The sequence below is a fragment of the Lutra lutra genome, chromosome 9, assembly GCF_902655055.1.
Source record: "Lutra lutra chromosome 9, mLutLut1.2, whole genome shotgun sequence".
Lineage (NCBI taxonomy): Eukaryota > Metazoa > Chordata > Mammalia > Carnivora > Mustelidae > Lutra > Lutra lutra.
The window spans coordinates 66888576-66903865 of record NC_062286.1 but is presented as its reverse complement, the minus strand read 5'-3'; the positions used below and the strand labels follow the sequence as shown (position 1 = coordinate 66903865).

The window sequence follows — 15290 nt, the reverse complement described above, 5'->3', positions numbered from 1 at the left end:
GATTAAATAAGAAAAAGCATATGATCCTCTCAGTAGATGCTGAAAGGCCACTGGATGAAATTCAATACCCATTTATATTCTTAATAAAAACACACTATTATATAAACTTAAACATCAGTATCTTTTCCAAATAACTCAATTATACATAGTTAAGCTATATTATTTATCAATGTTATTAATTTTTTTATGTTTTTATGTCATTTTTAACTAATATAATGACACATGAAATACAAGTAAGAGAAATAAACAGTGGAAAGGCAAATAGAAGAATTTTATATTTTTCAGATTACATAACTGTATAGCAAGAGAACTAGAAAGAACTCATAATAACTTTTAATAAAAACAGAAATTAAACATTTAACCTACAAATATCAATATATATCTGTAAAATCATCAAAATCCGGTTGGAATATACATAAAATAAACCGATCCTCAAGTAAAATTCTTAGAGTGATATTTATGATCTTTATAAGGAAAACTGCAATCCTTATTAAGGGATACAAATGGAGACCTAAATAAACGGGGAAAGCATCGTGTCCTCTCATGAGAAGATGAAATAGAAGGAGCTTGATTTTTTTTCAAATTAACTTATAGGTTTGGTGCTATTCCAATTAAGACTTTAGTCTTGGTGGCCTTAAGAATAATACTAATAACCTTTATGGGGGAAAAAAAGCATAAAAGATTTTATCTGATAATAAAATACATCACATAATAAAGCACATTACTATCAGATAATTAAGTACATTACTACTGTTTAAAACAATGCCTCTGGGCGCCTGGGTGGCTCAGTTGGTTAAGTGACTGCCTTCAGCTCAGGTCATGATCCTGGAGTCCTGGGATCGAGTCCTGCATCAGGCTCCCAGCTCCACGGGGAGTCTGCTTCTCCCTCTGACCTTCTCCTCGCTCATGCTCTCTCTCACTCTCTCTCTTCTCTCAAATAAATAAATAAAATGTTTTTTTTTTTTTTTTTTTAATAAATAAAACAATGCCTCTGACTAATCTTCCGGGCTGCGCGCGCTCGGGCCCACCTCCCCTCCACCCCACCATAGGAAACCAAGTTCTCTAAGACTTCTTGGTCATCCTGGAGCTGGGTCTTGGCAGGTGTGGATTTCTTCCCCTCCTTTTTCTTTTTCCCTGTGGTCTGCCATCTGGTGGCCTGAATCAGTAACTCGGTTTTCAAGGCTGAGGGACACCTAGGGCTGGCTTTCATTACTCCTTTATACTTTTTCTGGTTAGCCAAGGAATTAGAGGTGAGCGCCTGGGTCAAAGGGCTCTAAAAGACATCTTCCAGTCTTACTTGAAAGTACTCCTATTTGAAATGACATGGTGCCTGAGATTTGTAAAAATGTTAATAACTGTTGAAGCATGGGGCTTCTTTTGTGTATATTTGTAAATCTGTACAATAAAAGGTTAAAAATAGAAACAAAGCAAAGAATCACTGCTCCCACAAATATAAATGGCCGGCGAATATATGAAAGAATCCACAGTCTCATTAACAATAAACATAGGCAAATTAAAACAAGTAAATGAGTCACCTGGGCGGCTTAGTCAGTTATGTCTGCCTTGGGCTCAGGTCATGATCATACCGGTCCTGGCATTGGAGCCCTGTGTTTGGCTTCCTGCTCAGCAGGGAGCCTGCGTCTCCGTCTCCCTCTGCCATTCCCTATGTTTGAGCTCACTTGCTCACTCTTTTTCTCTCTCAAATAAATAAATTTTTTTAAAAAAGTAAATATTTTTTAGTTTTCAGATTAAAAAAAAATCACCAAAACACTAATACTTTTTTAGTGTTGAAAAGGTGTGGATAAATAAAAACATAATCTTTTGACAGGAGTATCAGTTGGTATTGCCTTTTGCAGGGCAATTTGGTAATATGGAGGGAAAATTTTAATGTTGCACAAATGTTTCATATCCTTATACCTGGAATTCCACTTCTCTTATCTGAAACTACTCAGGCAAGAATGCAGAAGTATATGTCCACTAATGTTTATTGTAGCATTGTTTATAAGAGCAAAATACTGGACATGAACATAGACAAAATATAGAGATATCCCTATATAATGGAATACTATGCATCCATGTAAAAAACAATCCCTTTGTATTGATATTGAATGATACCCTTGGAAAAATGAAGTAAAAACTGTGTATAAATGGGAATGGTCTCATTTTGGCTGAAGAAGACCGTAATACATGTTAACATGTGCATTTAAAAAATCTGGAGGCCAGGGGCACCTGGGTGGCTCAGTGAGTTAAAGCCTCTGCCTTCAGCTCAGGTCATGATCCCAGGGTCCTGGAATTGAGCCCCACATCGGGCTCTCTGTTCAGCAGGGAGCCTACTTCCCTCTCTTTCTGTCTGTGTCTGCCTCTCTGCCTACTTGTGATCTCTGTCTGTCAAATAAATAAATAAAATCTTAAAAAAAAAAAAATCTGGAGGCCAATAACCCCACAATTACAGTGGTTTTCTTTAGGTGGTAGGAAAACATAGGAGACTTTCACTTTCTTCATTGTATAATTCTGTAATGTTTGAGGGTTTTTCAAAGCACATATATTACTTTTCCAACCGAAAAAGCAATCAAGATAAAATTAAAAAAAAAATTTTTTTTAAGATTTTTATCTATTTATTTGACAGACAGAGATCACAGGTAGGCAGAGAGGCAGGCAGAGAGAGAGGAGGAAGCAGGCTCCCCACTGAGCAGAGAGCCTGATGTGGGGCTCAATCCCAGGACCCTGAGATCACGACCTGAGCAAAAGGCAGAGGCTTAACCCACTGAGCCACCCAGGCGCCCCGATAAAATTTTTAAATGAATAAATAAAAGAGCGTTTCCCTGCCATCTTTAAGAAATGTTCCATTATTGGGCGCCTGGGTGGCTCAGTGGGTTAAGCCGCTGCCTTCGGCTCGGGTCATGGTCTCGGGGTCCTGGGATCGGGTCCCGCATGGGGCTCTCTGCTTGGCGGGGAGCCTGCTTCCCTCTCTCTCTCTCTCTCTCCGCCTGCCTGCCTCTCTGTCTACTTGTGATCTCTCTCTGTCAAATAAATAATAAAAAAATAAAATCTTTAAAAAAAAAAAAAAAAAAAAAGAAATGTTCCATTATTAAGCTGATTCCCTCCTGTCTCCCAAACCAGCACGGTTGCCAGATAGGATGGTGCTATCTATTCTGAAGGTGAGAGAGGCATTTATTATCCTTTTTGTTTAAGAATCTTGATCTCAGTGTGCTGGGCTCCAAAGATGACTCTCAAAATTCACTTTATTGTTTCTCCCAGAATATTCTAAAAGGTAATAAAGCAAAGAGGATGCTCAGTGGCTTCCTTATGATGAGAAGACTAAACCAAGTTTACCAAATCTGAAGTAGGGGCTTCTACAGTGGTGCACAAGATGACCCACTGGCACTCAGGGAAAACATGTTAGAATTTCAACCTACATATTTTTATCTCGCCCTTTGTTAATTTCAATTTTTTTCAGGTTTTGTTTTTAAAATTCTCTATTATACAACTGTGTATATTATACAATTGTGTATACATGTATATATCATACATATTTGTACATATATGTAGTTCATTGGTAAATATATATTTACATATTAAGGGGAGTACTTGAAAATTTTTTACTGGTTAAAAAAATTTAGAGGCCATTAACCTAGGCTGCAGCTCCTTTTAGGAGAACAAAAACCAGATATAAGGCATATATAAACATGTTCTATAAATTAGTTACCCTCCCCAAAGTCAGTAACAGAAGAAAACAAAACAGAGAAATAGGTGAGTAAATACACAGGCGACAAATGTAAGAGTCAGCTTAGTAGATAATAAAAGGTAGAAGGAAAGAGAAGGGAAAAGAGATAGGAAAATTATTTACACACATACAAGTAAAACAGTGGAGAAAAACTCCCATTATAAATAAAGAAAGGGAGGTAAAATAAAAAGAAATGCCACAAAAAGACCCTGAACACTTAGCGATGAAATGAAAATAAGCCATCTGTCATGCACTTGGAATTTAGAATGTACCAGATCCAGAGCTCTTTATTCTGAGTATTGAGCACAGTGGTTGGCACACAGTATGCACTCCATAAGTAAAGAAAGGTTTTTAAGCTATGCCATTTTATACCAAATGCATGTATTTAGCCATTATTTGGAAAGTCATTGTGTTTTTGTTATTTCTTTGCTGCTATCTTATTAAAAAAAAATTTTTTTTAGGTAGACACCACACCCAACCTAACACAGGGCTTGAACTCATGACCTGAGATCAAGACCTGAGCTGAGATCAAGAGTCAGATGCTTAACTGACTGAGCCACCCAGGTGCCCCTTCTTTGCTGCTACTTTAAATCAAGCTGCTATTTTTTTTTTAATAGATTATGAGGAATAGAAAACAAAAGACATTGAAAAGAGAATGAAAATTCTGTGATGCCACATCTGCACATGCAATAAAAATCTAAGGATTCATTGGAGAATTTGAAGATATGGCAGGTAACTATTTATTTGCCAACACGGAAACCTCCTCTATCCCTTTGCTGTTACATAGACCAAATAATCAAGAAAAGATATTTACAAAGAACCTACAGTTTTGAACTTCTAAAAAGTCTTTCCATAGTCAGGATAAAAGCAGTTTATAGGATTAAAGCAGTGACTTTCTTTTCCGCTCTCTTTACTTGAAAGCTGAAATCATAGCATTAAGAGTAGCAATTAGATAGTTCATTACTGATGTTTTAAATGTTCTATAAATTACATATGAAGATGGCATTTCTACTGCACAGGTATTTTTAAGCCTATTCCTGATAATAACTTTAAGCCATCTGACCTAGAATGGCAAGCATGTTTCATTAATATTAAAAAAAACAAACCCTGCTCTGTAGATAATCACACCTTTACTCTCACTCCCAGGGTCAGAAAAAAGAAAAGATTATTTTTAGGCAAATACGAGGCATTGTATATTATATATTATGATCATCATTCACATATTCATCAAATATTCACTGTGGATCTCTTAACGCCAAGCATTGTGTTGGAGATGAATGAGATTAAAGAGCCTGCTTTCTCCAGAATTCACATTTCTCTGGTCATACTTTGATTAAATTAGCATTTTCCAAAGTATCTGGGATGTATTTGTGCACGTGTATAGATGTGTAGACTCATGGATGTAAAGGATAAGAATTACTTAGCATTTAACCATGATTATTGCAGAATGCACAATACTTTCTCTTAAAAAAAAAAACCTTCATGGGTACATATGTCTTTAAGAACTGCAAACTATGTGATTTAGCAGTTCTATTTGTAGAAATTCATCTTCATAAAATGATAAAGATTAGATGCAAAGACTTAATTACAAGGGTGCTCAGTATAGAATTATTTTCTAAATAGTGGATGATTGTTTAATTAAACTGTGTTATGTTTATACAATGGGAAAGTAGGTGCTATAGACTGAATCATGAGTACCCCTATAATTTGTATGTTGAAATCCTAACCCCTAATGCGATGGTATTAGGAGGTGGGTCTTTGGTAGGTGATTAGGTCATGAGGATGAAACCCTTCTGAATGAGATTAGAGTCTTACAAAAGGGATCCCAAGAGAGCTCCCTTGTGCCTTAGACCTGAGGGCACAGCGAGAAGACTGCTATCTATGAACTAGGAAGTGTGCTCTGGTCAAAGACACCAAATCTGCTGGATTGCTCAGCCTCCGGACCTATGAGAGATAAATTTCTGTTGTTTCTTTCTTTCTTTCTTTTTTTTTTTTTTAAATTTCTGTTGTTTCCAAGCCACCTAGTCTTCCGTGTTCTGTCATAGCAGCCTGAGCTAAGACATTAGATAATATTAAAAAGAATCATGCAGAAATATTTTCATTGATAAGGAAAATTTTCTGTGATGCATTATAAAGTGAAAGTTGGAAGGTGCCTTGCTGCTTAAGTAGCAAGTACAGGGAAGTATAAGCCCTGACTTTGCTCTGAACCTGGGCAAGAAGCTTGACCTGAAAAAGTATTGGTTTTCCCACCTGTTGTGGGTTGAGTTGTGTTCTCCCCAAATTCATATGTTGAAGTCCTAACCCCCTACATAAGAATTTTACTGTATTTGGAGATAGGGCCTTTTAATAGGGGTAATTAGGTTAAAACATGGTCATTGCTGGAGGGGCCCTAATCCAGTGTGACTCTGGAGGGAAGGAAAAATCTCTTCCTCTACCCTCTCAGGTTTAGTAGCTGGGGCCTGAGAATTAAACTGACTAAAGAATAACAGGAGAGGGGCGCCTGGGTGGCTCAGTGGGTTAAGCCACTGCCTTCGGCTCAGGTCATGATCCCAGGTCCTGGGTTCGAGCCCCGCATCGGGCTTTCTGCTCAGCAGAGAGCCTGCTTCCTCCTCTCTCTCTGCCTGCCTCTCTGCCTACTTGTGATTTCTCTCTGTCAAATAAATAAATAAAATCTTTAAAAAAAAAAAAAAAGAATAACAGGAGAGAGTAACAGGGTAAGAAAAACACTTAACTTTAAGTATTAATAAAATTGTATGAGCATGGGGGCTTCACAGAAAAGCAGTGAAAAAAGTCAAAGGGCAGATAGACTTGGGGGCTTAGATACCTTTAAAACAAAGGGTGATAAATTGTGGAGAAGTGACTAGACAAGGGAAAGGGGATTTGGGCTTCTTGAGTACATTAATTGTGTAAAAGTGAATAGGAAATATGTGTGGAGGGACAAAGATCCTTCAATGTAAAGTAAGGGTTATTTTAGTAAAGTCTGTTTATGCAAACTCATCTCATCATTGACTCCTTGTCTGCAGTAATAAGAGTGCTCTTCTCACCTCTCCTCTTCCTGGTACTCTCCCAGGGAAAGTCTCTTCTCATGGGAAATTTATGCCCTGCTTTGATGCAGATGGTGAGAGAGCAGAGAATTCTCAGTTGCCTTCATTTTAGCTCAAAATAATCAATATTCTGAAAGTGGCATATTTCGGGATATCATATTCTGACTCCCCTTCAACTGATGTCCTTATAAGAAGAGGAAATTTAGATGCAGATGGGCAAAGAGGAAAGACCATGTGGACACAATGAGAAGGCAGCATCTAGGAGCCAAGGAGAAAGGCCTTAGAAGAAACCAACCCTGCTGACACCTTGATTTCAGACATCCAGTCTTCAGAACTGTGAGAAAATAGGAATCTCTCATTTAAGCAACCTAGTCTGTGGTACTTTGTTGCAGCAACCTAGCAGTCATATAAGATGGAGAAAATCTTAAAATCATCTTTATTTAGCTTTCAAGGTTGCACTGAATCAAACAGATGTAAATACCTTTGTAAACTACAAAGCATTATACAAATGTGAGCAGCTGTTACTCACATGGACCCTGAAAAACCTGGAGGAATGCAGTCATCCTGTTAAGACTGGACTTTACAGGGGTGCCTGGGTGGCTCAGTCAGTTGAGCATCTGACCTTTGGTTTCAGCTCAGGTCATGATCTTGGGGTCGTAGGATTGAGTCCCATGTTGGATTCCACTCTCAGCACAGAGTCTGCTTGAGAGTCTCTCTCCTCCTCTGCCCTTCTCCCTGCTTGCATGCACCCTTTCTCTCTCATAAGTAAATACATCTTTAAAAAGAGGAAGACTGGACTTTATAACCCTTTTTAAGGCAGAGGCTCAGTTCCCACACCGAGGATGGAAAGAAGCAGATTTCAGCAGAACTGTCATGAAGAACACAAATGATTTGGCAGTGAAAGGAGAAAGGCAAAAATAAAAAGAATGGTTCCTTGCTCCCATGCTGCAAGTTGTTAAACAAACAAACTAGACTATATATATATAACAGTAATAGCTAATATGTATTGAGCATTTATTAACCACTAAGCATGGTCCCAAGTGCTTTTTTTTTTTTTCAAAGATTTTATTTATTCACTTGAGAGAGAGAGAAAGAGAGCCTGAGAAGTGGGAAGGTCAGAGGGAGAGGCAGACTCCCTGCCGAGTGGGGAGCCCAATGCAGGACTTGATACTGGGACTCCAGGATCATGACCTGAGCTGAAGGCCGCTGCTTGACCAACTCAGCCACCCAAGCGCCCCTCAAGTGCTTTTTATAAGTGTTCTATAATTAAACCCCTATCAACCCTATGGTAAAAGTAATGTAGATATGTGTGCATGTTTACGTGTGTGTGTGTATGTTTGTGTGTGTGTGAACAGTGTGTATATATATGTTTATGTGTGTATGTGTTACCTATTTTGGTCTCTTGTGTTACAACATATACCTTCAATACAAAAATCTGTTTATACGTAGTAGCTAAAAAGTAATAAAACTGCCAAAATAAGAAGTCATGGTTTTTTAAGAGATGACTAATGTTTTGTACCACTGTGAAATGGGAAAAACACTATCTGATTGAACAAAGTGACCTATGGTAAAATGCATGACACACATTCACATTGTCTTCTTTCTCTTACACCAGCATACCCACATGTGTTGCCCTGAGTACGTGTACTGTTCTGTTGAGCTTGTGTTATTTCATGATGATCATGTTGAATATATTTTGTTAAAACTGTATGAGTACAATGGGTCTAAGATCCTAAGTAGTGAATACAAAGAAAAGCCTTACATTTTGAGGTGAAAGTTGAAATAATTAAATGTTTTGAAATAAATGAGAAAAATCCAAGGCCTGAGGAAATCCACACTGCCCACATTCAGGAATAATGCTGAGAAAATAAGCGAGAGGAGAGCTTGTGTACCCCAGTTATTGTCTGCTTCTAGTGAAATGGATAAGCACTTGGAAGAAACTGAAGAAGACTGATGCCAAGTAATTCCAAGTACAGTTGAATAGCATTTTGTGTCCTCTAGGCTCATTAGAAACCATAAAAAGCAACTTTTTTAAGGTAAATTTTATCATCATTAAAGATTTTATTTATTTGACACAGAGAGAGAGAGATCACAAGTAGACAGAGCAGCAGGCAGAGTTGGCAGGGGCGGGGGAAAGCAGGCTCCCTACCAAGCAGAGAGACCGATGTGGGACCCGATCCCAGGACCCCGAGACCATAATCTGAGCTGAAGGCAAAGGCTTTAACCCACTGAGCCACGCAGGTGCCCCCAAGTAACTTCTTTATAAAAAGAGGAAACTGGCAGAACAAAGGTGGGATTTCTATTTTAAGCTGACTTAGGAAAAAGAAAAACAGAATAAGAAACTACAGAAATCCACCTCTGGTGTCACAATAGGTAGCCTAAGAATGATGATGTTCTTCTTTCCTTTTACCTCTACTCAGTAATTCAAAAACCACAACACTTTACCACACCCATTTCCAGCAAGTGGTGTTTGGAGCATAGCTCTCCACTAAGGAAAATAATTAACTTATAATCTCCCATTTAAAGTCTACATGGATAATACAAAACCTCCATATAATAAAAGGCATGATGAACTAAATCAAACGACAAATGACAAGCATGTCACTGCAACATGTGTCAAAGGGTTAAAATTCTTATAATAATGTATAAAAAGCTCTTATATATCAATAAAAAAAAGAACATCCCAATAAAAAAATGGTCAAAATATATAGAAAGCTAACCCAGGAACAAACACAAAGGTTAATCCATGTCAAATAATGCTCCACTTCAAATTTAAAAAGGAAACTAAAACTATGTTTTATTTTTAACCTAGTAGATTGGCAAAGACATTTTTCAAAAAGATTTTTTAAATAAATTCAGTAATTTTCCATTTGGGAATTTATTCAAAGGAAATAATGAGACTTGGGTTCAAAAATATATGTGAAGTATGTTCATTGCAGAACTCTTTGAGTTTTAAAAATTGAAGTAATTTAATCTAGCAGTTGAAGATTAGTCAAATAAATCAAGACATCTATACTTTCATTTAGGAATTCTGCAGTAATCTACCCCCTAGAATAGTCCATAAAATCAACAGCTCTTAGTGACACAAAGATGTTTATTTCAGCAGTTTGTAAGGAAAAAATGGTAGAGTACACCCACATCACAAAGGGAGAAAAAGACTGCACATTAAGCATCACATTTCTGCAATCACTAAGGTATTCTGGGTGTGTGTATATATATATACACAAAGTAAAAATAGACTAAATGGTAGTTTATAGAATACTATGCAGTTGCAAAAAAGGAGCTCTAAATTTTCACACGAAAAGTTGACCTCATAGTGAAAGTTCTGTGACTACACATATAATATTATCTCTTTTATATAAATATATTGCTAAAAAGAAAACCACAGGCCTAAAATGGTGTCACTTAGGTTAAGGCCCGGAACCAGTAAACCAAGACTTAAAAAAACCCAACCTGTCATTTTGGCCTAGAAATGTAACCTCTAACCAGTCAACATGGGATTTTCTCGGTCAGCATTAGGAAACTTACTGATACACCCTTTTCGTCCCCCTCAGGAGGGTGACCTTGCCTCAAACAATGGATTCTTTGCTAACAATTTCCTTTTTCTCACACCTTTAAAAAGTCTTTAAAAACCTTTCCTTTCCTGGCCCTTTGGGGCTCTCCTCTACTTGCCAGATGGGATGCTGCCTCATTCATAAATTGATACAGTTAATTGGATCTTGAAAACTTACTGTAACAACATACAAGGCTGTTGAAAGAGATTTGGGGACACCGAATACCTTGGCAATGACCTCTGAAGACCCACTCCACAGTGGACCCTAATTTAAAAATTTGAGTTAGTGCTGTCTGACGTAAGATTTGGGTTACATAAAATGTAAACATTTACTTAAATGAACACTGAATTCGATTTTGCCCTTGAAAATCTCCTAATTCTAGTTTTTTCTATCTACCCATGAAAGGTTAAAGACCCGCCTGGAACTATGAGATAGAAAGAGAGACCCGATCAGCAAAGCTCGGCTTTGTATTTTCAAACAACCCTTTCATTGCAAAAGTTATTGGGCCAGTGGGTTTGAAGATGGTTGGCACTGAAGTAGAGGGTATACAACGACGAACCAAAGCTCTTGAAGCCCTTACAGAAGTAAGACCCGTCATCTCGCGTACCTCACTGCGCCATTTCCTGGCTCGCACGCACTGCTCGGAAGAAGAAACGTCGAGTCCTGCTAGGGCCTCCAGCCAATGGCTACACTTTTGCTCTCAGCCCTAGCAACTCCGGGCCAATGGGCGGAAGGCTATCTTTTGATTAGGTACGGTCCTTTTCCAGCCAATCGGAAACGTTCTTCAAATGCGCCTCTCTGAGATCGCAGGCTCCAGCCAAGCAGGCTTCACTTCCGGGAGGCTGTCCTGGGCGGCTGCGCGTGTTGCCATAGCGACCATTTTACGTTACTGGTTTGTAGGTTTCGTCCCGGTACCAGGGCGACTGCGGGGACCACTCTTTCTTCTCCCATTCTTTCTCGGCCCCCTACGGCCCAAGGGCCTTACGCAGGCTCTGGGGGGTCTGGCCTAGGGTTCCGCGGCGCCCCGCGGAGCGGGATGGCTGCGGAAGAAGAGGATGAGGTGGAATGGGTGGTGGAGAGCATCGCTGGGTTCCTGCGAGGCCCGGACTGGTCCATCCCCATCTTGGACTTTGTGGAGCAGAAATGTGAAGGTAAAAACCAGATCCCGAACCGACCATTCTTTCTCTCCTCTCTCTCGCCAGCGATCGGCAGAAGGTGGTCACCACGAACCATCTCTTATCTCTCAGGTCTTACCCCTGTCCGCCAGGTTCAGAGCTGGTTTGTTGGAGGTATTGCTGTTACTGCGTCAGTGTCTTCCTTAATGGAACTGAAGACAGGGACTCCCCCTTCTTTGGGCCCAAGCACACATCCGAAAATCATTAGATTTCAATCCTATGTTGTGTCTCTCACCTTATCCTGCACGTTTCTTCCTTGGGCAGGTGCCCTGTTTGGGTGGGCTTCAACAATTTCCGCAGAGACTGGGGAGGAGAGATAGGAGTTTGCCTAGTGTTCCTTCCTGATCTAACAGTTAACCGCAAAGGGAGCACACGCTGTTACTCCAGCAGGCCCAGAGCTGGCGACCCAGTGGCATGTTTGCCCTTACTGAGATCTCGGACTCTCGGATATACCAAAAATGGGGAGCGGGGGGAGGTATCTTGTAACAACCTTATATATAAGGTATGTAAAGGTGGTCTAATATTCCCTGTGAGGGCAAAGGACCTCCGGGTCCTGATCATTCACGCTTAGATTCTGCGTTCAGTTCTCCGAGACAAACTGGAGCCCAGGTATGGAAAAGGAGCTAGAAACCATGCCATATGAATGAATGCCCAACTGATACCATGGGTGTTTAGCAGGCAGGACTTGTAGGGTAGTAATATCCATCAATCATTTGAACATCTGCCTTATGTTGGAGGGTTTAGACTTGTAAGCTTCAGTGGCATAGAGCTAGGGTTAATGCGTACAAGCCACAGACAAATTTCTATGGAAGGAAGTGTGCCATAGCAGAATGTATCCCAGTTAAGTTAGCCTATCTCAGAAGATAATGAGTTCCCCAGAGGGTAGCAGTGTTTAAATGGGTTTGACAGCAACAATGGAGATAACCATCAAATGGTTGGTTATCCTGGATGAGTTTTTTTTTTTTTTTTTTTTTTCCTGGATGAGCTTTTGAGAGTCCTTTCAACCCTAAGGGTCCATGAATTTGGTAAAGATAGACTTTAGTTTGACCACTGAATCTTTTCGTTACCATAATCAAAATTATGCCATAATAAAAATCCAGATAGTATTTAAGTATTGTTTTTATGTGTAATTTCTAAAGACGTTTAAAATAATTTTTATTTGTGATCTTTTTAAGAATTTAAAATTCTGAGACGGATGAAGCATGTGGAATTCTGACCTCCTTTGGGAGAAAAAAAGAATTATGTCACTCTTTCATTCTATTTACCCCTCTGACACTAAATGCTAAAATGAAAAAAAAAAAAAAAAATTAAAGCAGTGCTCTTTTTATCCCCAAATGTCAAAAGTGGTTGCATCTCAGTAGTAATACATCTGACTGTGTAATTTCACAGGGAAGCAGTAATCCTCAACTTTATATACATGTAATGTAGTAATTTGATTTTAGAACTAACTAGAAACAGTTTAAATTACTGCTGTATTGTGTGTATGCCCAGTGTTACACAGAGCAGATGCCAGTAGAGGTGGAAGTAACATCCCATTGTCACTTGAAATAAGTGTTAATACTAAAGTGACTTTAGGTTGTTAGTGTGCTAGTCTTTAAAGATTAGTTTTGTACAACCTGTGATATCAGCATTTATTTCAATAAGCATTTATGGAGTGTATGTGGGCCAGAAGCTGGGGATAGAAATATGAATGAAACAAAATCCTTGTGGCTGAGAAGTTTATGATTTAGTGTGGAAGACAGGCAGGTAAATGGAATTTAAATCTGAATTGGCAGGTGTTATAATAAAGGAGGGCATGTGGCTCTATTTTGAGTTCAGAGGAAGGGATCTAACCAGCCCAGGAGTTGAAAGTGGGTGGCAGGTCTTAGAGAATGTGCCATTTGCAATGTCTTGAAGAATAGTTGGGAGAAGAGGACTGGGTAAAGACAGAAAACTCTAGGAACACCTGAGCAAATGTACAGGAGTTTGAAGCACGGTGTGTGTTATGTATGGTGATATTCCAAGTACTGATGTATGTTAAGAGTGCAAAGTTTGGGTTTTGGATGACAGGAGATGAAACTGGCCTTCTAAGGATTTTGCATTTATTATTTAGTCAAAGAACAGTCATTGAAGAGCTTTAAGTAGAAAATTAAAGGAGTTAGTTTTGCATTTTGGATCATTTAGGGGGAATTTTAAGAAGTTTATTGTTAACAATTCATGAATTTGGCCTGTTTCCCTAATTAATTGTCATTTCTTGATGGAATATGTATCTTTCTAATCCACATTGTTTCATACATATGATCATTGAGTAAACATTTGTTTTGGTTTTATTTATTTTAATTTCATTACTGATTTATATAGAGCAAAAATGGCCTAGTCACTTACAGTAAAATTTATATCAGCAAATTATGATAACATAATCCAGAGCCTGTTGTAAAAGGAATTAATATTTAAAAACTATTAATAATATTACATTAAAAGTTTATAAATTATTGCCTTTTATTATTGAAAGTAGCAAATTAGTGTTTGTCTTACATATGAAATAGATCTTACATATGAAACTATAAACAAACATGAAACTTGTTTACAGTTAACACTGTTATATGCTATACATATAACATTATTACAAATATACATATATGAATATATCGTGTATATATATGCACATAGAGTTTTTTTAATTCAAGAATTCAAAGCTGAAGAGCTAGGTTATAAGAATGAGAATTCTATTGTAAGATGTAAGGAGTGCACTTTTATATTTGCATTAATGAAATGATTTGTTTTTGCACACTATACAGTAATATTTTTCTTTTAAATTTAGTTTTTGATGATGAAGAAGAAAGCAAATTGACATATACAGAGATTCATCAGGAATACAAAGAACTAGTGAGTATTTTTTCCATTGATTATTAAAGGTAATTAAAATAATTTTAGCTTTTCTAAATTAAAAACACGGACTTTTTCCATTTTAAAATTCCTTAATTAAAAAAATCCATTCTTGGTATACCTGGCTGGCTCTGCTATAGAGCATGTGACTCTTAACCTTGGGATTGTGAGTTCAAGCCCCATATTGGAAATAGAGCCTCCTTTAAAAAAAAAAAAAAAGAATAAAAAATCCAATCTACCCTAATAGTACTACTAGTTCCATCAGGCCCTAAGGCTTCTCTGAGCATTTCATCCTTTTGACTTCTTATCTCTTCTACTCTAGAATCTAAGAAATGAATTTAGGACAACTATTTGAAGGGATCTTGCATCTAATCTTTAAATTTTATTCTTAATCTTCTGCTGATGCATCTAGAGAAGTGTTAGTTATTAATTTGCCATGGTTGTCTTGTGATTTTTAAAAATGCCTCTGAGTAGCAGAAGAGTTGTACCCCATTGACTGTCATGACCCTGACCATTAATTTCAAGTAGAGGAAGTAAAATTTCATTTGATTCTCTGCAAAAATTTTAACTTTCCATTGTTTGTGGGTATTTTGGTAAAAGACATTGTCATTGCCATATAGTATAATTTTATGTAGATTAATAATTGCAAGCAAACATTTGATTATCCTTTTTAAACTCAACACTTAACATGAAAACTGTCATTTGGAATTTTTCTACGTAAATTGGAAAAGTTACACTTTCTCTTTTTAGGTTGAAAAGCTGTTAGAAAGTTACCTCAAAGAAATTGGAATTAATGAAGATCAATTTCAAGAAGCATGCACTTCTCCTCTTGCAAAGACCCGTACATCACAGGTTCTGCTTTTGTGTCATTCTGCTAACATATAGTTTTAATAAAAATGCCCAGCATTTCACTTAAATTTGCTATATT

The 15290-nt window shown here is 37.8% G+C and overlaps 1 protein-coding gene and 1 long non-coding RNA gene across 2 annotated transcripts in view; one reads left to right on the top strand and one right to left on the bottom strand.

Annotated features, from left to right (window-relative positions):
• The window catches only part of LOC125110014 (uncharacterized), a 44735-nt gene extending 33716 nt beyond the window's left edge, over nucleotides 1–11019 (bottom strand). Inside the window, exon 1 of the long non-coding RNA XR_007130414.1 lies at nucleotides 10930–11019. This is a non-coding gene — a long non-coding RNA (uncharacterized LOC125110014). The remainder of the gene's footprint in view (nucleotides 1–10929) is intronic.
• Nucleotides 11020–11160: 141 nt separating this feature from the next.
• CFAP36 (cilia and flagella associated protein 36) overlaps nucleotides 11161–15290 on the top strand; it is a 30617-nt gene continuing 26487 nt past the window's right edge. The window contains exons 1-3 of the mRNA XM_047745290.1: nucleotides 11161–11473; nucleotides 14298–14362; nucleotides 15113–15214. Of these exons, the coding sequence (XP_047601246.1) occupies nucleotides 11359–11473; nucleotides 14298–14362; nucleotides 15113–15214 (282 nt within the window). The 5' untranslated portion in view covers nucleotides 11161–11358. The remainder of the gene's footprint in view (nucleotides 11474–14297; nucleotides 14363–15112; nucleotides 15215–15290) is intronic.